Raw genomic sequence first — 26,819 nt, forward strand, 5'->3', positions numbered from 1 at the left:
TTTTGGACTTTTATTTTATATTTAAAACGTACGCTTCTAAAAAATGATTCTTAAAGGTAGCCTGACTAGAAAAACAATTAACTTTATCTGTTATAGTTTTGATCTCGGAGGATATTTGAATTTGTGTTCAAATTCTTGTAAGATAGAAATAATTCTTCTCGTTGCCCAATCTACTTCTTCATCTCCGATTTCCCACCAAGTTACAAATCTTATCCAATCATCTCTTGCGCTACATCGAACAGATACTTTTACAGGGTCTGTAGAATATACTGTGGCTAATCTAGAAATAATATAATTTTAATATAGTGATGTCTATCATAAAAAAAATTGTTTGCACTACGTGCGCATATTTGAAGTGAAACTTCTTACTAACAGCTATTAAATTGAAGGATTTGAAGGGCACGTTTGAAAAAGTGTAGCAATGTTGAAAAGTAATAAATTAAAAATTAATAGATAATTTGATTCAATTTCACAAAATTTGTATTAAAATGATCGTCTGTCTGATGATTATGTCAAAAGTTGGCATATTATCTGTCATTCTACTCAGAGTGTCATTTTCTATCGAATTAAGTAAAAAATACCGAGGGTGCCATTTAAAAATCAATAGTTGTTGTCATTTCCGGTGAAACAGGAAGTGACCAAAAACAATTAAATACGCCAATCAATCCTAATTTACGTCATATACTACATACCGAATCTCGTTGTTATCCGAAAAAATAAAAGAGCTATAGGTGTGAGTAGGGAATGCAATCCTGCAAATGCGGGATCCCTCTGTGATTCCGCGGGATCAAATTTGCGGGATTTACCGTGCGGGACCGACACCAGGGGATTCCCCTTACGGCTTGGCCATTAAAAATAAGTGAAACAAACAGGTTAGTTATTAGATTTCTTACAACGTGACGTGAAAGTGAAGAAAAGCGTTTAACTAGTACTTGTGGACAATTTCGTTAAATCAACTGCCGGACATAATTATCGGGACAAGCAAAATTTTAGGGTAAATTTAAGTTGAATATCTCTTGAACTAAAAAAGATTTTGGGATGCGGTTTGGACCAGGTTTTAGATGCATCTATTGTGATTAAGATACTATGTGATTTTCGAAAATATATTTAGCGAATTCTCGTATACAGGGTGTTTTATAAGAGTGTGATTAGTCGTACATAGTTAAAATTTCGATTTTTCAAAAATTGTAAATTTTCGGTAAAAAAAATTCTTGACCAAATTTGTACACTATTATAAAACACTCTGTATACGAGAATTCGCTAAATATATTTTCGAAAACCACATAGCATCTTAATCACAATCGATGCGTCTAAAACCTGGTCCAAACCTCATCCCAAAATCGGAGAAAGAAAAGAAGAGCATTTATTGTTTACAATCCCGCAATTTTGCGGATCCGCGGGATTGATTGCTTTAATCCCGGATTGAGATTTTGGTGCGGGATTGCATTCCCTAGGTGTGAGCCACTTTGAGACGCACCCAGTATATCGGTTCAACATGACCTAACGCCACAATATAGCTCTGATTGATATACCTACGTATTTTTAAATAGTTTAAAAAATATTTTGGTGTTTTAATAATTAGAAAAATGTCAAATTTTTTCTACGTTGCGTCCAAGTTGCATCACTATTTCTATAGTTCATATCAAATAAACTTTTAGTCACGTGATTAAGCTTGACCGGCACAGCGTTGCCCACTTTTACATATTTTCTTTTAATCAAAATATTGTAGGAAACAAAAATAAATTAATTATAAATATACAGGGTGAGTCTTAAATAAGTGCAAATATTTTTTGGGGTAGCATATTTTTTTTTAGTTAGGTAGTTGTAACAAACCCAGAAAAGATCCAGTGCTTCTCAAAATTCAAGCAAAAACATATTTTTTTGGGAATTTTCAAACTAAAATAACTCGGTTATTTTGGACTTATTTGAAAAACTGTAAAGAAAAAGTATGTTTCTTTTATCGAGATCTAACAGCCCTGAAAATATTTGCACTTATTTAAGACTCATCCTGTATAAGCAGTTATTATTTATATCAACACAACTCACCTTCTTAACGGCACTTAAGGACATACAGAGCCTTTACTACCGCTTTCCCGTCCAAAATATTCTAATAAAGTTGCGATGGTTTTTTACGGTTATTAAGCTATCTTCGACACTTCGCTCTAAAAGTGGTTCTCAAAAGAACAATGTTCGACTGTAAAGTCTGCTAGTAAACATTTTTAAGCTTAAAGTATCAAAACGCTATTTATTTAAACCAAAAACTCGTAATACAAAACTAAACTGCCAAAATGAATGACAATGTCAGGAAATAAATAAATGTGGCAACTTCACATTTTTTACAGCTGAGCTACAACCTGAATCTCTAATGCGAAATTTAAATTTCAGTTGTCAGACCGGCGCCAGCGTCGAATATGGCATTGTTGGCAACAATGAATTTAAAAATCGCGCACTCGATTACGTAACTAAAAGTTTAATTAATATCAAATATGGCAACTACTTACCAACCGCTTACCTTGCCTGCACTTCTTTAGGATTAATCCTTTCATCCAAATGCATAATCACGATATTTGTATGTACTTCATCAAGATTTACACGAAATAATTCAGATTTTAGGTTGCTTATATCTAAAAAAATATAAAAGTACATATTTTGTAAAATGGAAAACAAATTTCTTGCAGTATAGGTATACAGGGTTGTTCACCACATACGACACGGAGTATTGTAGCTAAACGATTAGATTTTTACAAATTGTAAGTTTTGGGTTCGTTGAAGGACTATTAGAGCTACAATTTAAAAATATTTTTACAAGATACAGAGTGTCCCAAATAAATAAAAAATATCAAACTTGTATTTTTTTAAATGGAACACCCTGTATATTATTACATTTTTAGTTTCTACGATTAAAATAAAGGTAAATTTGATAAAGGTTTATTACACTTAAACCTTACCGTTTTTGAAATATTTTCAATTTTGTGAAATTGTAGTCAAAATTTAAGGCTTCATTTCTCCAAGGGTATCAAAGTTTTTAATACTAAATATTTACTGAAGTTTATTTATTGATCAGTTATTGTGTTGCAATAATAAAAATTATACTACCTTATACAGAGTGTCTAAAATTTTATTTTAAATAATTACTAGCTTTAAACGGCAATAACTTGTTTAATTTAAATGGAACACCCTGTATATTTTGTGAGAATCAGATGCACTATTTAATTGTCTATCAAATTGTATTATACCATTTTTTACCTATAGCTTCAAATTTCCGTAGAAAATGAATTTTCTTGTAATTTTAAATTCATTTATCAATATATCCATGGAAGACTGACATTTTAGATTATTTTTAAAGATGTACCAAATTTTTAAAGAGTACAGATACTAATATTCTCGATATACTTTGTTTATTTCATTAAAAAAAAAAAAACTGTTTAAATATTTGTTAAAAAGGACCAATTAAAATGATTCCAGTATTCAAACTACATTAATTGACTGTTTGCGTTGATTAATAATAATTGCTCCAAAAACTAAAAAACTGAATTTTTATGTGTATTAGACAGTGTGATAAAAAGTAACACCTTAAAAATGATATTTCATTTTTTGACAAATGCTTATTTGTAACAACAGAGACATTCATTTTTATAACTTATTATTATATTGATTTCTGATTCAAGTCCACATTTATTTTGAATAATTTATTCACGAACATAATTAAGTATGTAATTAATTAGTATTTGGGCGGAAATAATGGTGGTATATTTAATTAATGGTATACTCTTTTATGAACATTTAAATAGTTTTCTTTTTGCATACAAATGGGCTAGTAATATTATCATTTTGTTAAAAACAATAATATTACTAGCCTGTACATTTTGTACATTTGTTGCTTTAAAAACAATCTAAAATGTCAATATTCCATAGGGATATTGATAAATGAGATCTAAATTATAAGAAAATGCATTTTCTACGAAAACTTGAAGGGATAGGTAAAAAGTGGTATAATACAATTTGGTAGACAATTAAATTATGCATCTGATTCTCCTAAAATATACAGGGCGTTCTATTTAAATTAAACAAGTTATTGCCGTTTAAAGCTAGTAATTATTTAAGATAAAATTTTAGACACTCTGTATAAGGTAGTATAATTTTTATTATTGCAACACAATAACTGATCAATAAATAAACTTCAGTAAATATTTAGTATTAAAAACTTTAATACCCTTTGGAGAAATGAAAGCCTTAAATTTTTACTGCAATTTCACAAAATTGAAAAAATTTCAAAAACGGTAAGGTTTAAGTGTGATAAACCTTAATAAAATTTACCTTTATTTCAATCGTAGAATCTAAAAATGTAATAATATACAGGGTGTTCCATTAAAAAAAATACAACTATAGCATTTTTTACTTATTTGGGACACTCTGTATCTTGTAAAATTATTTCTAAATTGTAGCTCTAATAGTCCTTCAACGAACCCAAAACTTAAAATTTGTAAAAATCTAATCGTTTAGCTATAATACTCCGTGTCGTATGTGGTGAACAACCCTGTATAATAAATTATATAAGAATGCTTGCCATTTAACTGCTGATACCTATAGAAATTTAATTCCACACTGTGTTTGTCATAATGTGGACCATCCTGGTCTCACTACCGGGTTTGTTTTTCGTTTTATAATTTGGCTTGCCTGAAAAAAAGCCTTTTCACTATCGATAGTTGCGCCTCGGTGGTACGAAAGTACTACCATTGCACGCAGGCCGCTATCTCCTGTGTGGGACTTATAACTTATCGCTACTTTCTGACAAGTTTGAATTAGGTACTCTGCGCTGTGTTTGTCATTTTGTGGAATCGACCCAAGCTCACTTGATGATGGAGTAGGGCTCCGAAATCAGTAGTGAGAGCAGGTTGATTCACATTATGACAAACTGTGGAATTAAATTTCTGTCAGCAATGGGGTGGGGGGAGGGCTTAGCCCTCTCAGACAGGTGCGGGTCGTTTAAAGTTGGTTTTAACCTCAAATCAGTATTATCCTATAGTGATCTAAGCCCCCTCAAAAGACTTAAGCTCCTTTAAAAGTTTGTGTCTAGTTGTGCCCCTGCCTATACCTATCCTCAACTGAAATAAAGTTAGCAAATTATTTTCTCACGACAGGACAGTAGTAGCCAGAGGGGCGCTATTCTGTACCGGGTGTCTCATTAAGAATAGCTCTCGGCTGTATCTCGGAAAGTATTAGCCGTAGGGCTTACGAAAAAAAAATATTTATAACTAAAGGGGCTATAAGAAATTGCTGGAAATTATTTTCAAGTTTTTAAAACGGCCGCTAGTGGGCGCAACTGCTATGGAAAATAAGAAAATAGAATTTTTACAGAATTTTGCCTAGATAATGGGTACTATAAATAATAGCTTCATAATCTTCAGTAAATTTTGGATTTTCTTTGTTAGAACCATTTTCCCCTATCTGCTAAAATAAAGTGGTGGGGGAAGGTTAGATCTATCATTATATAAATGTTAATAACTCCGGACTGGATGATCAGAATCCAACAAACGAGGGCTCGTTTAAAAGAGCGTTTCTTACTCTATATTATACCATAACATAGCGCGTTTTTTCAAAAAAATTAAATATGAGAGTATATGTAATTTAAGCTGATAGTAAAGAGTAGTAAAAGCTTAAACAGTCAGCAAAAACCGCATCTTTATATCTTCTTTCAAACCGAAGATATTAACATAATTATAATAAATACCAAAAAATAAGCCCTTAATTACCTTATTTTTACAATACGGTATCAGTATCCCTCTTGATTATGCCCATTCTAACAAAAAAATAAGATAGAAACAGTTAGTTTATTTTAAAATCGATGAAATACCAGAATACCATAATACCAGATGTATTAATATGTAATAACTAAGATATTAATAACAGTGAACAAGAAACGATATGATTCGGTGAAGTCATGGTAGGCTTTGGAAAAAAGTAGCTTTTCACGTAATAGTATAAACGTCAAATTGTTATTAGATCAACATTTTGATAGTCTTAGCCGCGTTTTTTATCTTTCAATTTCTTTTTTCAAAATATTTTCATTATTTGAAGTAGTTGAAATTGTTGGCAATTCGAAAAAGCAATCAAAAGATAAAAAAACGCTGCTAAAACTATCAAAATGTTGATCTAATAACAATTTGACGTTTATACTATTACGTGAAAAGCAACCTTTTTCCAAAGCCTACCATGACTTCACTGAATCATCGTTTCTTGTTCACTATTATTAATATCTTAATTATTAGATAATAATACCTCTGGTATTATGGTATTCTGGTATTTCGTCGATTTTTAAATAAATTAACTGTTTCTATCTTATTTTTTTTTGTTGGAATGGGCATAATCAAGAGGGCTACTGATACCGTGTTGTAAAAATAAGGTAATTAAGGGCTTACTTTTTGGTATTTATTATAATTTTGCTAATATCTTCAGTTTGAAAGAAGATATCAAGATGCGGTTTTCGCTGACTTTTTAAGCTTTTACTACTCTTTATTAACAGTTAAAATTACATATACTATTGCATTTAATTTTTTTGAAAAAACGCGCAATGTTTGTTAAATTGTAAGACAACGCCCCCTAGCGTCTACGTTCAAGAGCTTATTATTATTGTTTATATGATACAATATAGAGTAAGAAACGCTCTTTTAAACGAGCCCTCGCTTGTTGGGTTCCGATCATCCAGTCCAGAGTTATTAATATTTAAATAAAAACAGATCTAACCTTCCCCCACCACTTTATTTTGGTAGAGAGGGGAAAATGGCTCTAACAAAAAATATTCTAAATTTACTGAAGATTATGAAGCTATTACTTATAGTACACCTTATCTAGGTAGAATGGTGTAAAAACTCCATTTTCTTATTTTTTGTTGCAGTTGCACCCCCTAGCGGTCGTTCTACAAACTTGAAAATAATTTCCAGCAATTTCTCATAGCATCTTTAGTTATAAGTATTTTTTTCCGCAAACCCATACGGCTAATACTTTCCGAGATACAGCCGAGAGCTATTCTTAGTGGGACACCCTGTACAATCGTCGGTATCGGTAAGTTACGACAGCTCTCGGTACGTATTTGTATATAGTAAAAATGTGTTAATTGTTGGTTGTCATAGTTATCGATCGGCCCTATGACAGATATCGCAAATTTGTACCGACGAGGATCGATATCTCTACCGTGCCCTTGTTAACCCCACGGTAGAGATACCGATAGTCGTCGGTACAAATTTGTTATATGTCCTATTAATGACAGCTAAAACTATGACAACAATAATTAACACGACGCTCATTGGCCGTACGTACCGATAGATGTCGGTAACTTACCGACACCGACGATTGTACAGAATAGCGCTCCACAGTGTCAAGTCGTTTAAATTTCTTTAAATGTATATCAATGGTTCATTTAACAGAAATGTACAAAATAACAATTATACAGATTATTGTTTACTGAGTTGCTTATGCCATAGAAATATTTGAGGGATCATTTATAAAATAGAAATTGCAGTTTCATGACCTTGAACATGGCTGAATGCTTACATTGAAATTAGAGAAACAAAATTCACTGGTTTAAGAAGGTTGTAATTTGCAGTTAATTTCTATAATGAGTAAAAAGGATTTTTAAATGGTGTAGTTTAAAATTCGGGAAAAATATTTTTCTGGAAATGGATTATTCTTGTACAGGGTGAGTCTTAAATAAGTGCAAATATTTTAGGGGCAGTCAAAAATACGTTTAAATATATAATTTTCTCCATTAAATATTTTTATTTTATAACATTTAGGGTAGAATATTTTGCTCAGAAACACGATTATGAAGTTATTTCGCGAAAAATTTTTTTTGAAAATTCGGAATTTATTGAGAAAAAATTTGATTTTTTTTTAATTTTTAGTTAAAAATTGGGAAATATGGCAACATAGGTAGTAGATTAAATTTAGAAGAAAGAAAACCAAAATACATTCAGTGGTTCACAAAATTTAAGCAAAAAATTATTTTTTTTGGAAATTTTCAAAGTACCCCCAAAAGGGTACAAACATAGCGATGCATCCTACGAAACATTTGCGATGCATCCTACGTGCATTTACTAAAAACAGTGCTTAAAACGTGTGCGTAGGATGCATCGCGGCGAGCATCTCGCATCGGAATGCCCCACTATGTACGCTAACTAGGTTATTTTGGACTTATTTAAAAAACGGTAAAGAAAAAAAATGTTTCTTATATGGAGATCTACCAACCCTGAAAATATTTGCAACTTATTTAAGACTCAAACTGTATATTTGCATTATCTAAAGCATGAACTTTAGATTTATTGTTATTATAAATTATTGCAATTGTAAGACTTGGAAAATAAAGAAATTTTATCATTAATATTTAAATATTGGTTGGCTACGGATATGCCCATATCTTTTTGCTAAATATAACTATTCTAATTCAATCCTTTTTCTTTCGTAATTGAGACTCTATTTATCATTTTTAGTATTTTTATAAATGAAAATAAAAACATATACAGGGTGCTACTAATTCGAGGTACGAGCATTGGTATCTCGGTAACCGTAATAGATATGAACATGGTTAAATTGGGGCAAAGTTGCGCTTTTGGAGGTTCGCCAAGATGCCATCAAAAGTTTTAAAAATTTCAAGGATTGCTGAGTTTTTTGGAAGACGGATTTTTTTCAAAATGAATTTTATTTTTTCCTGTCGTTACTTTTAAGAAAATCAAAAAACTAATTGCGTATTCTCATAGCCACTTTATAAGGACTATCTGATGAGTATTTTTAGATTTTCAAATTAGCTGACAATTTATGAGATATAGAGGCCAACTTAATTTTTTTTTTGTTTTCGGTACCTTAACAACAACAAAATATTTAATTATTATTTAAAATAATTTCAAGTCCGACTCTGGTTTTTCAAATTACTTAATCTGATTATATTCATCGCAACAATATTGATCAGCGCTAATTAACATTGAATAAGGAAAATCGAGCCAATTGGAAGATTCAAATAAATTATATCTAGGCCAGCAATAAGATATTATTTTTAATTTTTTTTATTATGAATTTGAAATCTCAGTGTGCGATCTAACAATATGCGTAATATTAATCGTTGTTATTATAAATAAATCAACTTCTACAAACTAGTTTCTAATGTTCTACATGTTTGCAAGAGTTACCACCCTCCCTATTGCACAAATTTATTTTTAGTTCAATTTTATTTATAGCTCTTTGAACTTTCTTCTTATACTTCCGAATGCATTTTGTACTCTTTATTGTAAATGTTGAGATGTATTGATTTCACTTTTGCAAATGACGTGAATGTATTCATTTCTATATTATTTTTTGTTATTTTATTGCATTTGATTTTCCATATTCAATGTTTTACCCCACGCAACGATAAATAGATTAAATATTTAAAAAAAAACAGCCAGAGGGGACTGAAAATTTTTTTGAAATCAGTTTAAATAAATTGTGTTCAAATGTCCGAAACAAAAAAAAATATTAAGTGTGGCATATCATTGTACTCAGACTACTCAGGAGACCGAATTCTTTCAAAATCTGAAATAAAAAATGCAGGTCCGTATTTAAAAAAATTGAGTTGACCTCTGTATCTCAAAAATTGTCAGCTAATTTGAAAATCTAAAAATACTCTAAGATAGCCCTTATAAAGTGGCTATAAGAACGTGCAATTAGTTTTTTGATTTTCTTAAGTAACGACAAGAAAAAATAAAATTCATTTTCAAAAAAATCAGTTTTTTTCCAAAAAACTCAGCAATCCTTGAAATTTTTAAAACTTTTTTGATTGCATCTTGGTGAACATCCAAAAGCGCAACTTTCCCCAATTTAACTATGTTCGTATCTATTACGGTTCCCGAGAATGCTCGTCCCCAATGCTCGTACCTCGAATTTGTAGCACCCTGTATAGAAAAACGCATTTTCTGACAATAAACATCATCCACATAATTATAACGCATATTTTATAACTAACTAGTTCTGCAAGAAGACATAACTTATCATAAATCAAACTAAGAAATTATTTAAATTCGAACATGTCAAATAAATAAAATAACTGGTATGTGAAAAAAAGAATAAGAAAAGTAAAATTAATGTTACTAAGTTACTATATACGGCATATACATATCTGAGGCTAGAAATTAAACAAAAGTAGTTATAGAACTTTATTTAGGAAAGCATATAAACGATCATATAAAAGCTTTTATAAACAATATATAAAATAATCACTATACACTGACACCCAATAATATTAAGAAATAATATTTCCTAATATTTGCGTTGTCTAATAAATATTACTTTAAAAAGGTTATTGCAAATTTTAGGAGATAAATATTGTTCAATAACAAAAATATTTACTCTTGGTTGGCAGTATTTCTTCACTTCTTGAATTATAAAATGGTAAATCAAAAGATAAAAATACAGCATTATATTGTGTCATAATGACGATACTCTTAAAATATCACACTACTAAAAAGTTTTTACAATAGCTGATGTAACAATTCATACGTTTAAAATAATAAACAGTTTTTAGCATGGTACCCTAAGCATATCGTCATATTCCTTTATAACCAACTGGATTTTTTCGCATGCCATTTGTACATCTTCATCACTGATTTCCCAATAGAACGTGAACCTAATACAATCGTAATTTAGCGACATAGATCTAACACTGCACTTTACACTGTCTGTCTTTAAAACTGTCTGCAATCTGCGCTGAAGTTCTTTGATTTGAATCTTGTTGCGGTTGATGTACATCAGCAATATATTTGTTTGCACTGTGGCCAAGTCCACTCGGAAATTGTTCGAATGCATTGCGAAAATGGCTGGAAAAAATCATAAAATGGCATTTTATTTAATGGAAAACAACCATAGAGAGAATTAACTTTAAATTCATGCAATATGAGTCTAAAATGTATCCCTTACTTACCTTTTATTGTTGACGTGCATTTATATTAAGTATTTTTAATACTAACCCATCATACATATTCCGTGCATTCAGTTAAAAATATGGCTGTGGTCGCTTTAAAAATTATAAAAGCATAGTCACCAGTCTCCTTAGTTAGCGAATTAAATCATCCCAATTAATTTCATATCCAAGAATTGTCCAAAACACATAAATATTATAAAACTGTTCATTAAGAATGAATTATTATCTTACTTAACCTATTATATTGCTGATTAAACAAAGACACCCTTATACAGGGTGAGTTTCCTACGATGTTCTCTATGGGTATCTCGGAAACTACTGGAGATAGAAAGTCGGTTAAATGGGGAAAGAATTGCAGTTTTGTGGGGTCATAAATATGCGCCTTTCAGATTTTTGAAAAAGTTCATGGCTTACTAGATATTTCGAAAAAAACAAATTTCGGCTATTTTAAAAATTGTCCCTAATTCCATTATAAGCTATTTTAGACAAAAAGTTTTCAGATCAAAGTTGTAGATAATCACATCCTTAATGAGACTGTGCTCTCCGTTTTTTTCTAAAGCCTGTTATTTCTGACATATGACACAAACATAGGTTTTTTTTAAATGGAAACCATAGTTGGCCACGACTTCATAAAAAGCGCCATTTTTTAAGCTTTTTAGTGATATAAGCTATAATATCTTTTCTTCGAAAAATTACTGAGTTATAGCCAATTCTTATAATTTTAGACAATTTCACTTAGGTAGCCATGGAAACAAGTTCAATCGCCATTGCTCTCAGAAATGTGAAGCTATCACATCCAAACTTTGCAAATTAAAATAAACGAAAATTGTAAATATGAATTTTTAAAATGAAGAAAAGCGTGTAGATCGCGTGTGATCGCGCATCAATAGAGTGGTTCCAACATGACTTTCATTATGACACACCACCCCCCACCCCTCATAATAAAATAAATGTTAAAAATTATTTATGTATATATATATTTTTTTTCCTTTCTTGGGTATGAGGTTTTTTTTTATTAATTGAAAATGGAAACTTTTTTTTTATTATGCGACGTTTCGCCTCATCATGGTGGGCTTTCTCAGGCACTTTATTCTTGAAGCCGCAGCCGCCTTGCTACCACCAGTCTATATAGAAAATGAAAGAAAAAAAATAAACTCTTATTATTTATGTATATATCATAATTATACAAACGCAGGGATAGATAGAGGTGGACTAATTGCATGGGCCTCCTCGATCACCTGACCTATCCATTTTAGAATTTTTTATGCGGTATAGTTAACAATAAGGTTTACAAAGGAACTTATGAATTAAGAGAGGCACTCGAACTGGCGGTACGAGAGAAGTTTGATTAAGTCGACCGGTCCTTCTATGAGAATAGGTAATAATTCAGTTTTAAAAACATGCAACTCAAAACAATGGCGGATTTTTTGAACACTTTTTAAAATAACTTAAAGTGTATGTAGTGATATTATTTTTTTAAGTCTTAGTTTGTGTAATGTAAATTGTAAAGAACCGTTTAGTAATATATTCTGACTTTTTATAAGTTATAAATCATAACAGAATAAGAATACCATGCAATCTAAGTGAAATTAGCCAAGAAAGATAAGAATTGGCTATAACTAAATTTAACTTTTCTAACATGTCTTGAAAGCCGTTCTCTAAAAAAACGTAACATTCACCGGTCAACGTATCCTCGAAAATGTATGGTCAAGAAAAGTTGAACCAATAATCCTACACGCTTTTCTTCATTTGAAAAATTCATATTTACAATTTGTATTTATTTTAATTTGCAAAGTTTGGATGTGACAGCTTCACATTTATGAGAGCAAAGACGATTAAACTTGTTTCCATGGCTAACTAAGTGAAATTGTTTAAAAATGAGAAGAACTGGCTATAAGTCAGTAATTTTTCGAAGAAAACATATTATAGCTTATATCGCTGAAAAGCTTAAAAAATGGCGCTTTTTATGAAGCCATGGTCAACTATGGTTTCCATTTAAAAAAACCTATGTTTGTGTCATATGTCAAAAATGACAGGCTTTAGAAAAAAGCAGAGGATACAGTCTCATTAAGAATGTGATTATCTACAACTTTTATCTGAAAACTTTTTGTCTAAAATAGCTTATAATGGAATTAGGGACAATTTTTAAAATAGCCGAAATTTGTTTTTTTCAAAATATCTAGTAAGCCATGAACTTTTTCAAAAATCTGAAAGACGCATATTTATGATCCCACAAAACTGCAATTCTTTCCCCATTTAACCGACTCCCTATCTCCAGTAGTTTCCGAGATACCCATAGAGAATATCGTAGGAACTCACCCTGTATATATCAACTCGTTATTTTGTTAATATCAATTTATTGATGTTAGTAATTTTTTTAACTATGTACCACTATTTTGTTTAAAATTATGTTAGTATTTGCGTTTTTTATAAGCATTCATCCCAGCTATAATTTAAAATTTAATCTTAAAACTGATTTCTTTTAACTATTTTCAAGTACAAAGTATTCTGATGATATCCATTTTTCAAGTTACGAATATCGTATTACATATGAATTGTACAATGCGATAAAAAAAACGGCGTCAAGTTAACCATTTAATTTTGTATACGAAATAAAGCGATTGCCATTTCCACACCGACGCGCTCTTTTTTCGAGAACGTATTGTATATTATACACTATTCACGAAAAACATAGCAACAAATGCAATTATTTTTATTATTGAGTTATCTAAAAAAGTAACAGCTTAAAAGTTTTAAGCATATTATGATACTATGCTGAATTGGAGTTATTTCATCTGTGTGCATACATTATTTTATGTGAAAGCTAAATAATAAAAAATATATGTTTTCGAATTTTTTGCTGGCACTATAAGTTGGCAAAATGAATATTATTAAGTTTTAAAATATACAGTGGGCGTCCAAACACAGTGACATATGTATTTTTTTTTTATTTTAGGTTCTAGGTTTAGGTTACTCAGAAAATGTTATACTTCATAAAAATCTCCATTTTATAATGAGGGAGCTTCAAAAATACAAAATTTGCTCAAGAATAAAGTGATTTAATTTCTCAAAATATGTGAAAAAGTTACTTAAAAAGTTGTTGAGCATAAAAAGTAAATGTTATATATTATTATGCTACGGCTAAAATGGATACTTGGCTAATTTTCAAACTAGCCAGCTATTTTGCAAAAAGCGCTGTTATTTTGTTGGTTAGGTGTCAGTTTGTGGTGTTGGTTGTGTTGTTTGTTTGCAAAATAGCTGGCTAGTTTGAAAACTAGCCAAGTATCCATTTTAGCCGTAATATACCGGGTGCGTCTCAAAAGTGGCTCACCCTTATAACTTTTTTATTTTTTCAGATAAAATAACGAGATTTGGTATGTTAGTATATGAGATAAATTAGGATTGATTGATATTTTCAATTGTTTTCGGTCACTTCCTGTTTCACCGGAAATGACTACAACTTTTGATTTTTAAATGGCACCCTCGGTATTTTTTTACTTTATTCGATAGAAAATGACACTCTGAATTGAATGACATATCATATTATGTCAACTTTTGACATATTCGCTCAAAAACAATTTGTATTTTAAATTTCAATCTAGAGTGCCATAGCTGTGTTAAAAACACTAATTTTATTTTTAATCACGGAGCCTTGGAAAAATAGATTTGATCGTCTAATGTTTTTAGTGTCTTGTCCCTGGCCGGTTTAAAGTTACCCAAATCGTATTTTTAATAATATCTCAATCTTATGGAAGTGGCCGAAAACAATTAAATTTGTCTATCAATCCTAATTTATATCTTATACTAACATACCAAATCTCGTTGTTTTATCTGAAAAAATAAAAAAGTTATAGGGGGTGAGCACTTTTGAGACGCACCCGGTATATATTTGATACCACAGCCACAATATGAAATCATATTTTTAATTGTTTTTAATTTATATTTCTATTAGTAAAAATATGCTTAAACCCATTATATTTATCAAAAACAAATCATACAAAATTAACTTAAATGCGAGTGAAAAACTAAAATTAATGAGGTATAATACAGAGAAACCTAAATTAAAAAAATTACGTGTCTAAAATTCTTGGACACACCAAATAGGTTATTACACTATATCAGATTACTTCTTTATCACTTTTAATGCAGTAAGAATGAATTAATCCAATATTTTAAAGCTTAAAACTAGATTAAATCCAACTATTTTAACCCCAATTGTTACATCCCATTAATTAGCGTAATGATATACCTTTAGCTATTTGATAGGCATGATCGTGATCTTCCCGCAATCTGTCAATCATTTTGTCCAAAGCTACTAGTCCAGCAGCTGCAATAATGCCGGCCTGCCTCCAGCCACCGCCAATGGCTTTTCTTACTCTCCTTGCACTATAATTAAAAACAAAATTTTGCAGGTTAAAACCTAACATACCGGGTGCGGGTTACCCCTATAACTTTTTTATCTTTTTAGATAAAAAAAAAGCAAGATGTGGTATGTTAGTATATGACATAAATTAGGATTGATCGACGTATTCAATTGTTTTCGGTCACTTCCTGTTTCACCGGAAATGACTACAACTTTTGATTCTTAAATGGCACCCTCGGTATTTTTTTACTTTATTCGATAGAAAATGACACTCTAAATAGAGTGACATATCATATGTTGCCTTTTGACATTTTCGCTTAAAACAAAATTTTATTTTAAATTTCAATGTAGAGTGCCATGGCTGAGTTAAAAACACTAATTTTTAATCAAGGAAGCTTGGAAAAATAGGTTTGATCGTCTAATGTTTTTAGTGTCTTGTCCTGGTCGGTTAAAAGATGTCCAAGTCGTATTTTTAATCATATCTCAATGTTTTCAAATGAAACGAGAGTGGCTCATTAACATATTTGGAAAAGGCATTTTTTTACAAATAATTTGGTACCACACACTTGGTATTTCGAGTCAAAATGTAGTTATGAACAGCATCTTGCAATCTCAAATAAACCATACTCGAAAATGTCAAAAGTTGACATATATATGATATGTCGTTCTATTGAGAGTGTCATTTTCTATCGAATAAAGTAACAAAATACCGATGATGCCATTTTAAAATCAAAAGTTGTAGTCATTTCCGGTGAAACCAGGAAGTGACCGAAAACAATTGAATAAGACAATCAATCCTAATTTATGTCATATACTAACATACCTAATCTCGTATTTTTGTCTCAAAAAATAAAAAAGTTATAGGGGTGAGCCACTTTTGAGACGCACCCGGTATATAATATTGCGTAATTATTATGCGCGGCACTGCTTTAGTTGAGGAGGATTTCATCAGTAAAACATGAATGACGCGACAGGCTTTAGCTGTGTTCGAAATGCGACATTTTTTGCAGTAAATTTGGTGCTAAACTGCTAATGTCATAATCTACAATGAAATACCAAGAAGTTAAATACTATGCAATGGCTAATACCAAAGAAAGAAATTAAACATTTTTGAACTATCCTTACGCCAAGAAACCCACATTTATATTTTGAAGTCTGATTTCACCATGAAAAAGAAAGAAGTATATATTATCTACAAATGTTCCTGACCAAGTACAAGATTTTAATGCCTTACTTGGAGAACCATAGATTTAATGATGTTTTTGGCATCGCGTTAATACTCCAAACCAATGGGCACCTACCACAGTATTATTCAAACAGAAATCTACCCTATCAAAAGATGAGTACAACCTATCTTAAATAAGATCCTTCGAGAACCAGAAATAGCCATCTTATCCAATAGTCAAGCAGACTTAAGAGCGATCAAGTCAGTAACCATCAATTCGAAGGTGGTCAAAGAATGCCTGAACAAGTTAGGCAAAGAAAATAAAGTACTCGTACTTCAGTGCCAAACTACCAAATCATAAAAAGTACACGATCTAGCTAGAAAAGGAGCGAACACTCCACTAACTGGAACAGAATCGTTCTGCTTCCCTTACTTAAAGTAGAACTCAAGAATCTGGAAGTCCTCATCTATAACCTAAAATAGGAATCCTCCAATTGTCTAAGATGCTCTAAGAAATTTCTCTGGACTTACTTCATTTAAGTAAGTACTATCTTCAGATTGTCACGAGATTCTTAACAGGACACTATCTCCTCATTGAATACCTCAATAGATTGAAGCTAAGAAATGACGAATGTAAATTCCATGGGAAAAATGGAGAAACACTAGAACACATCATCACTGGGTGCGCCGAAACAACAACCATTCGTTTCATAACTTTGGTACGACTGATATCTGAGATGGAGAACTCTGGAAAACCGTCTCAGATACAGGCTTTCGTCAAAACACTGAAACTGTATAATGAGTTATAACTCAAGAAAGGAGGACACAGATTTATAAGGTCGCGGTGATTAACTTCTCCCCTCCCATACAACCTAAAATCTTGACATTTTTGTATCTTACTTTGCAATGAAGCCGCTGGTTCCAGCTAAGATGGCACCAACAGGACAACCCAGTCCTTTACTGAGGCAAAAGCATACAGAATCGACGTCTTTCGCTAGTCTACTAGGTGGCACGTTTAAATACACAGCGGCATTCATCATTCTTGCTCCGTCCATATGGACAGGTATGTTGTGCTCGTGAGCAACAGCTTGCACCTTTTCCAGCCATTCCAGGGGTAAGACCTGCATGAAAGCGATTTATTAAAACAATTAAAACTTGAAGAATAACTCATTGGCTTGACTGAATAAAAAACTAAGAAAGGAGTCAAATGCAAAACTGGTTTTGGTATTTAAACTTTAAAGACGGATGTGACGTCAAAAAGCCTGTATCTGTCAGGTTTGTTAGACTTTTCTCTTGATACTTTAGAATTCATGCGAATTAAAATTACTCAAGTTGTTTTTCTCTCTTTGTTTTTCCTTGTGATGGGAAAACTGATTGATTTCAATAATCGAGTACTCGAGTTTCAAGTTTTAAGCGATTTCAATAATGAGCGATCGCTCGAGCGAAATTTCGCTCGTGTTTAAAAATAAGTATGTTAACTTCTAAAAGAAAGTATGTTAACTTCTACAGGGTGGTTCAAAAAAGTGTGATTGGATCGGGATGATTTTTTTAAATGGAACACCCTGTATATTATTGCATTTTGGCTTCCTTTCTGATCACTTTACATAATCCTAAGATACTATTAAATATGTTTTCATAGTTTCAGAAATATTAATCAATAAATAAATAAAAAATATTTTTTTCAGCCTTTTTAAAAAAAATATACAGGAAATGTCGAAAAATACAAAATAGTTTTTACTTTGTTTTTTTAAATTGAACCGCCAAAAATTCTAAAATGCTTTAAATACAAAAAATGTTCGTTTTTTAATTATCCATCTAACAAAGAAATAATAACATGGTGTTCCATTTTTTTATTTATATATTAATATTTCTGAAACTATCAGAACATATTTAATAATATCTATGTATAGTAAACGCCACGAATGTTTGGGAGTGATTCATCGCTTGATGAAGTTAGAATCGACACGCGCGCTATCATTTTTACATTAAAAACGTAAATTTTTACCGCAGACGTAGGTTTTTAAAGGCCCGGTCTAATTATCTGCATGCGCTCCTCCTACTTATTCTAAAATGTTAGCGTGATTGACAAAGACGATACTATATCGCGTTTCTTTGATTGATTCGATTTTGTGCGTCAGTCCATTGGTGTGCTTGCAGTGCGACCAATGGGGTATTCCATTTTATATTTATAACCCAATATCTTTGAATAAGAAGACTAAGGAAGGAGCATATCAAAAATCTTAGGTACACCGCGATGGGCCTCAAATATGGCCGACTTAAATTCCGGTTTATCAGTGTCGTTCTAATTTTATTTAAAAAATGTAAAACTATGATGTAGGGTAGACGTGGGGTAGACTCAATAATTTGTTGTTTTATTTTACGTTGTGAATAAATGTTGGTAGTTATTAAAATTGTTATAAAAATATATAATTCTAATAAAAATAGATAAGTTATAATAAGTATTTATTAACACAAACATCCGATACGCTACTGAAGCAGGTAAGTCAAATTAACGTATCTAAATTCTTTGATATCTAATCTTTGACAAGTAATAAATAAAAGCTAAAATGCAAGAAAAATATATAATTTAGTTAATTTAAGTGAATTTCATAAATGATCGGTTTACTACACGTATGTATATTATATAGTCACTTACTAGCGAAAAGTTGTTCCATTATTTCACTCAATTTTTGCCGAGATCTACCGCACGCTACACAACCAACTATTTTAGAATCTTTTTCGATAAATCGCGATAGTGTCACTGTTAATTTAAGTTCTGCCACAATTTCCACCTAGATTTACTACCTTTATACAACTATCAGTAGTAGAATAAATAATAAGTAACATAAAATAAGCTCCGTAAAGACTGACAAATCCACAAAATTTCAAATCAAATTCAAATGTGTCAAATGAATCGTCAAACAGAACTGTCAAGGATCCCCACCCTAGAGTGCTTTTATGGTGCTTTTTCCGCCCACCATGCATGAATACATGGATAGCATTATGCTCCTTCCTTAGCCTAATATATGTTTTGACAAGATGACAGTTAAAACAACAAATTACAACAGATTATATATTGATTATTATAATGACTTGAAACACCACGGCACTGGAATTAAGTTTTATGTAACCTTGAACAGATTAGTTCACATGGTAGCGACCGATAAATCACTCCCAAATATTCGTGGCGTTTACTATAAAGTGATGAGAACGGAAGCAAATAATATACAGGGTGTTGTTCCATTTAAAAAAAATTGGCGCCGGGAGGCACGTATAGCCGCCCATACTAAAATATGTTAAATAAATTATTATTAATATATTATAAATTAATTTTTCCAATTTTTTTATCTCAAAAACTGCGACTTTGACTGATTTTGATGTTATTACAAATTTTGTTGCAAATATTATTCCTAATCTTAAATTGAAAATCGCGTTTTGCTAGCTACTGTAATTTTGGAATTACGATTTTTAAAATTTTACCAACCCCCACCCCCACCAAAAACTAATGGCCAGATTCTCGGATGTCACAGTATTTTTGTGCCAAATTAGGTTAAAATCGGTTTAGCGGTTTTTGAGTTATCGTTGTCAGCCAGACAGACACCATGAAAATATTTTGTATTTAGGTCATTTATGACCCAAATAACTCATTTTGAGTGAAATTAAAAAAACTTTTTTTTTGCCGATCTTAATAGAGCCTACCATACCTGTTGGTATGGCGGCTAAAAATCATTCCGATCCGGTTATTGATACATACTTTAGATTTGCGCTTATCCAAAATTCCTAAGTTTTTTTTTATTATAGGAGCCACAGATGCCCGACGCATTGTTGCCGGACCTATATAGTAGGAAAAACTTTGAACTATGGCAACCCCTATTTATTATAATGAATATTATTATGAATATACGTAAAAATTAAATTTTGATTAAAAATGTGACGAGCGTAATAATCCTGCATCCACATTTGGTTTGTTAAAATTTAATGCACCCTATCGGACAAACGCAGCACTTTTATACAGGGTCGCTGATATGTACCGGTCAATTATTAGGTAAAATTATACAAGGTACCACAAAAAGTTAAATATAAAAGTTATAGGGTTTTTAATTGTCTATTGGTCAATAATACATTTAAGTATACAGGATCGGTCATAAAGTCGTGGCTCATCAAAGTTTAATTTTTTTAAATGGAACCCCCTGTATATTATTGCATTTAATTCTTCCTAATATTCTAAGCAAAAATCGAAATACACACAATATACCTCAAACTGGCTCAAACCAACCGTTTCCGAGTTATTGACTTTTGAAAATATCACTTAAACAATTCGATTTAATTAATCTCGATGTGTTCGGTTTCATTTAACGATTCCATTCTGCCGTAACTGTGATATTTAATGATGCTTGACATTAGTTCTTAAGTTAGTATTTATAGATGTATAAAATGAGATTATTTCAAGTCAGGAAATTACTAAATTTACGTTTAACATTTTAAAATCAAAACTTCATCATTCGGAAATGGTTGAATTTAGGTACATTATGTATATAAAGATTTTTCCTGAAAATTGGAGGAAGAATTGAAATAGGCAATAATACATAGGGAGTTAAAAAAAATAAAGTTTGATGTGACGCAACTTTATGACCGACCCTGTATACTTAAATTTGCTAATAGACATTTAAAAACCCTATAACTTTTGTATTTATCTTTTTGCGGTACTTTGTATATTTTACTTAATAATCGACCGTTACCGTTACCATAAGTAAATTGTGTCAAGGTAATTTTGTTTCCATAATTACGAAATATTTACACACCCTGTATTAAAACCTTCTGGCTCTGGCAATCTTGCATATATGTTGATATACTCCTTTATTAATTTTTTTGTTCACTGATTGAACCATTACCTTTCCGCCACATATGTTGTGAGTATTTTCAACGATGATTAGGGATGATATAGGTTCGTGAAAGTCGGGGTTCTTTCTAATCCTCTTGCGCAATTCATCGATACTAAATGTGCCGTCTTCGTTATTTTTAATCACTGCCGTATGGACACCGGCTATTTGAGCCGTTCCACCTATAAAAAATTTCATGTGATAATCAATTGTTGATAAAGACCTTATGAATAAAGATCAAAAGGGTAACATTTAATCGTGACCGATACAATAAACTCACATAAACAACATTTTTATTTATATAAACATTTATATGTTTCAAAATATAAATTACGAATGTAAGCCGAAAGCATTATTTTGCAACATCACTCGTATATCAATGTAATAGCAGTGATCAAATGCACTATTTTCATTACCTTGTTCGAATTTGAATGTGTGACCACAATCTCCGGATATGATTTCGCTGCCTCTTTGGTTACAATGAACCATTACTGAAATAATAAAAAAAAATCTAAATAAAACAACTAAATACCATAAAAAAATAAGAACCCTATTTCATAAAAATTTAAAAGTACAAAGTTGCAAGCAGGAGTTGCACGAATAATTAAAATGTCAGTTTGGGGTTTATATAGAGTTATACAGGGTGTACCCAAAAAAGGTACATATCAAAGTTGTGTTCTTTGTAATGGAACACCCTATATATGAATTGATTTTCGGATTCTAGGAGAAAAATAAAAGTGAGTTTTATTAAAGAAGCATAATATGCCTAAAGTGTAAGGATTTTCACATATTTCACATTTTGCGAAAATAAAGAGTAAATTTTAAATTTCAATAACAGCTACCTAAATTTTAATTTACCCTGTAGAGCCTGATATTTAATTACAATAACCATTGGATGTTAAACCAAATTAAAATTTTATGCGAAAATTATACAGGGTGAGACAAAATTAATATGAAACACTAGCCACTTTTAAAAGCAAGTTACTCCTTTATTTTAAATGGAACACCCAGTAAATTATTTCGGTATTCAATGGGGAATTCATATATCTTCAAAATATTATTAAGGTTATACTAAGGGCTCGCAAAAGTTAGTCTTGGGTCGAGATTTCCGTATGTAAGAAGAGTACAATGCGTTTATAATGTACTGAACAAAGAACAAAGAGAGGATAATAAACACGTTGCCAAACGTATGAAATAAACCGAGAAACTGTGCACATCGCTAAGAGACGTGGAAGGGGATATAGCAGATTTGTCGCCCAATCAATACCTCTGTCAGTACTTAAAGTTCTAGGGAAAGGTGTACGTCATGCGTTCAGCTTCACGATTTAATTACGTCTCGTGATACTTAATTTGTTTATTTATTAACGAGTCGTTGTAATTTTCCCTATAGCTTGAATTTTTTAAAGTGCAAGCTAGAAACACTTGCATTTTTGGTAAAAATAAGTGGAATTGAGTGGGTGTTCGATAGTGGTCGCGCTATTAGAACTCTGAATTCAAAAATCGATATCTCGAAATCTATTAGAAATAATAGATTGTAGTTTTTTCAAGAACTTTGTTAAAATTTCTGCTGTATTTTCTTTGTAGACAGTATGTGAAAATCTTTATCAATAAAAAAATTACACGATTGCTGAAAATGTAAATGGATGGATTGTTTACAATTTTTGAATGGAAAAAACAACCTTATCGAATTTTTCTTATGTAAACATATTGTAAAATATCAGATCTTGAAAATAAAAAAAAGTTTCAATATCTAAAGTGGTTCTTGAGTTATGGCCTGTTATGTGTTAAAAAGTTGAGTTTTTAAATTATCGCGATTACTGACGTTTTCTCATTATAAAAAAAATGACACCCTAACGATATCCTTATAATTCCATTTCAGATGCTCAGAAACATGTCTAATGATTTTATCTAGTTATCTCTTGAAAAAAAGTCTTTTAAAAATAAGCGGTTTGCGATCGTGATTTTACTTTACTTGCGCGTCGCGTCGGTCGGTCGCATTTCTCTCACTCCGACTTAATAAGATCCCTATGCGATTTACTTCCACACATGTAAATGCCGACCCAAAAGTAACAGTTGTCAGCACGGTATTATTAAGTATATTATTATTGACCCTTAGACAAAGATTTCCCTAGATTTTTTTAATTTTTATGATTTTGTGTCAGTAGATCTTTATTATTTGAAAAAATCTAGGGGTGGCCGTGGTATACCATTTGTTAATTTAACAAAAGTTAAAGGATGTAAAATACTCAACGGTAATAAAAATTATATTAGAATTAATTATTACAGAATTAAAACTAGATTTAAACCTATGATTATGTGACAAAAATTAGCTAGATGAAATCAAATGCTCAAAATGTTTCCTTTCCTGTTAACTCCATAAAATGCTTCTCTTTTCAAAAAATCTTTTCATTTTAAAAGGCATATGTGAAGTTGTACTTCAAAAGGCAGCTACAATTATTTCTCTTCATATTGTCGACAATATTTGGTCGAGTTTTGTAAACACTGTCTTTAACATATCCCCATAAAAAACCAGACTAGATAAAATCAGGAGCATTTAAGTATTCTATTAATTAGTGAATGCGCACACTGTATTCACCAACTCATAGAATCATATCAATTCTCCCTGATATAGGATAAGTCAGCATATTCGGCAAATTTCTAAGACTTTTTTTATGTTTTAACTGACACAAAATGATAACTAGCTGCTAAAGTTGGACTAATTAGACAGCTACCCAACAACTATGTTGAAGTAACGTCAGACATACCACCAGCCACCTAGATTTTATCAAATAATAAAGATCTACTGACACTAAATCATAAAAAGGAAAATATCTAGGAACATTTTTGTTTGAGGGGTAGACACCTTAAGAGTATTTTGAAAAGACATGAATTCCCCATTGAATATCGGAATAATATACTGGGTGTTCCATTTAAAATAAAAGAGTAACTTGCTTTTAAAGGTGACCAATGTTCAATATTAATTTTGTCTCACCCTGTATAACTTTTTGGGCCAAGTTTTAATTTGATTTAAAGTACAATATAATACCGGGTAAATTCCAATTTAGGCAGCTTTCATTGTAATTTAAAAATTGTTCGGTATTTTTAAATCGCTGGGGAGAGAGTTCCACGATTAATTCGACGATTATATAATCGCGATCAAATTTGAAGGAAGTCTGAGGGAGCCTCTATGTATATCTTGCTGACGTTTTAAACCATCTGTTATACATATATATACATGTAACATAAATTTAAAAATACAACTATACATGTAACATAAATTTTAATAATAAAATTATATAAGGATTCTTGCCACTTAACTGCTAATATAGAAATTTAATTCTACGCTGTGTTTGTCATAATGCGGATCAACCTGCTCTCCACTACCTTTTACCATCCTTTTACTATCGATAGTTGCGCCTCGGTGGTACGAAAGTACTACCATTGCACGCAGGCCGCTATTTCCCGTTCGGGACTTAATATCTAACCGATACTTTCCGACAAGTCGGAATTAACTATCTCTGCGCTGTGGTTGTCATTTTGTGGATCTCCCAAGCTCACCTGATGATGGAGTAGGGCTCCGAAACCGGTAGTGAGAGCAGGTTGATCCGCATTATGACAAACACAGCCTAGAATTAAATTTCTATATTAGCAGTTAAGTGGCAAGAATCCTTATATAATTTTATTATATACCTCTACTGCAAGAAATTTGTTTTCTATTTTATAAATTTTAATCTCCTTCTATTCTTGAAGAAAAAATAGGGAGGATAAAGGAACCTACTGGAATGGCTATTCTTTTTATGTTGACATGATAGTTGAAAAGAAAAAGTCTATCTATATTATGGTCTAGTGTTTTTGTAATATTGCCGAAAATCATCACAAATCCGTACCGTTTTTTTTGTTATTAAGAGGATTATTATGAAAAATTACATGTTCAACGTTCAATAATAATTACTTTATGCGAACAATGTCAAAAAACCAGTATTTAATGAAGTAATTTAGATTCGAAAATAAATCAAAACATTTTCAAATGATGATTCTTTATTTCTTCAAGCATTTCACTTCTTTTTATCTCAATTTAGGTATATGAATACAAACAATTTGTTAATGATTGTTAAAGTACATGCAACAAGAGCAGCTGGATTAAACCAGATTTTATGTTATCAAAGTGTTAAAGGCCTAAATTTATCAATAGGAAACATATTTAAATTTATAGGTCACAGGTCACTTAAATAATTTTTACTAATAGAAGAGCTAACATTTAGATAATACCAACTAAGTACAAATAAACAGAGATAAATAATAATTATTATTTCAAGGTAAAGATTATCAAGTGTATTGACACACACACACACACATGTTGGAATCACTAATTAATAAATTACACAACAAAAGATAAAATTGATACGGTAGAGAAATTAAAATTAAGTTAGAACTCTAGAAAGGGTGACGGGTGACGGGTGACGGGAAATATCTTAACATTTAGGTTTTGGTCTATTTTTTATGGTTAATCCCATGGATATTTTATTATTTAGCAAAGTACTGAATGATTATTTCTTCCTAAATTACCTACGTTTATTTATGATTTTCTTTTTGTAAAAACTTACTTGCAATTAAATTAGCCATGGTACCACTCGCTACAAATACAGCTTCTTCTTTACCCAGTAATTCTGCAGCCCTTTTTTCTAGCTCAGCTACTGTTGGATCTTCCCCATAGACATCATCCCCAACAGTAGCCCTATACATAGCTTCTCTCATCTCAGGCGTAGGTTTGCTTAGGGTGTCACTTCGTAAATCCACCACGCGAATTCCGGTGTTGTTCATCAGATCCACATTAATTTTTTCGTACATTTTAAGACTTTTAAAAATGCTCTCAGCTAAAAGATAGAAAGTTTGACTGGTACTGACAAAGACAAGTGTAGTCAAGGAATAGTTTCAGAATAAAATTGATAAGAGGTAGAGCAGCTCTTTATATGTTGTGGTGTCTGGTTTGTTGTAATTAGAGTGGCATGAGGCAATATCAGAAAAGCTTGACGCGATATGAGAAACAAGAGTTATTTATCTGGCAGTTGTATTTCACAATGATCTTGTTGTCTATTTTCAACAGTTATTGGTACAGTCAAAAGATTATTACAAAATACGGAATTTCAGTGTTCGCAAAAATCGCAGTTACAAAACACTTACATAAGTAACTTACTTACCATGGACGGAAAATATGTAATTTATATCGCCGTGTAAAGGAGCGCCGGACCTTTTCTGGAGCGTTGAACAAGTTAAGATCTTTTTTGATCAGTTTTACACTTCAGGTGAATTTGACAATAATAATTAAAGTGCTTTAGCCACACAACATTACCAAAATGTAAATATATTCAATTATTACGGCTACGGAGGGCTTCTTACAAAATACAAATTTACAATTAATTACAGAGTTAATTATTTACAATTTATAAAACAAAAAATTAAGGTTAT

The 26,819-nt window shown here is 31.2% G+C and overlaps 1 protein-coding gene across 3 annotated transcripts; it reads right to left on the minus strand.

Annotated features, from left to right (window-relative positions):
• LOC115879310 (probable low-specificity L-threonine aldolase 2) lies at nucleotides 1–26,639 on the minus strand. Of its 3 annotated transcripts, XM_030896071.1 has the most exons (8): nucleotides 26,552–26,639; nucleotides 25,958–26,227; nucleotides 21,770–21,844; nucleotides 21,366–21,535; nucleotides 17,374–17,594; nucleotides 15,195–15,331; nucleotides 2,513–2,624; nucleotides 1–280 (listed from the first exon to the last, which is right to left on the minus strand). In XM_030896071.1, exons 2-8 carry the CDS (start codon nucleotides 26,199–26,201, stop codon nucleotides 91–93), a joined length of 1,149 nt encoding a protein of 382 aa, XP_030751931.1. In that variant the 5' UTR covers nucleotides 26,202–26,227; nucleotides 26,552–26,639; the 3' UTR covers nucleotides 1–90. The 3 variants fall into 3 exon arrangements, with proteins under 3 accessions (XP_030751931.1, XP_030751930.1, XP_030751929.1); XM_030896070.1 differs by lacking the exon at nucleotides 26,552–26,639 and having other exon boundaries at nucleotides 164–280; nucleotides 2,502–2,624; nucleotides 25,958–26,381; XM_030896069.1 differs by lacking the exons at nucleotides 1–280; nucleotides 2,513–2,624; nucleotides 26,552–26,639 and adding an exon at nucleotides 10,168–10,841 and having other exon boundaries at nucleotides 25,958–26,372.
• Between the last annotated feature and the right edge of the window lie 180 nt (nucleotides 26,640–26,819).

This window comes from Sitophilus oryzae, unplaced genomic scaffold, assembly GCF_002938485.1.
Source record: "Sitophilus oryzae breed Bouriz unplaced genomic scaffold, Soryzae_2.0 scaffold_1576_pilon_pilon, whole genome shotgun sequence".
Taxonomy (NCBI): Eukaryota; Metazoa; Arthropoda; class Insecta; order Coleoptera; family Curculionidae; genus Sitophilus; species Sitophilus oryzae.

What these genes read in the sequence shown, in the direction of transcription:
- LOC115879310 (XM_030896071.1), bottom strand. Translation starts at nt 26,201, where the DNA reads ATGTACGAAAAAATTAATGTGGATCTGATGAACAACACCGGAATTCGC. An exon ending in CACATTCAAATTCGAACAAG is followed by an intron (nt 21,536 to 21,769) that starts GTAATGAAAATA and finishes AATTTTTTATAG; the next exon opens with GTGGAACGGCTCAAATAGCC. An exon ending in CCTAAAGAAGTGCAGGCAAG is followed by an intron (nt 281 to 2,512) that starts GTAAGCGGTTGG and finishes TATTATTTCTAG; the next exon opens with ATTAGCCACAGTATATTCTA.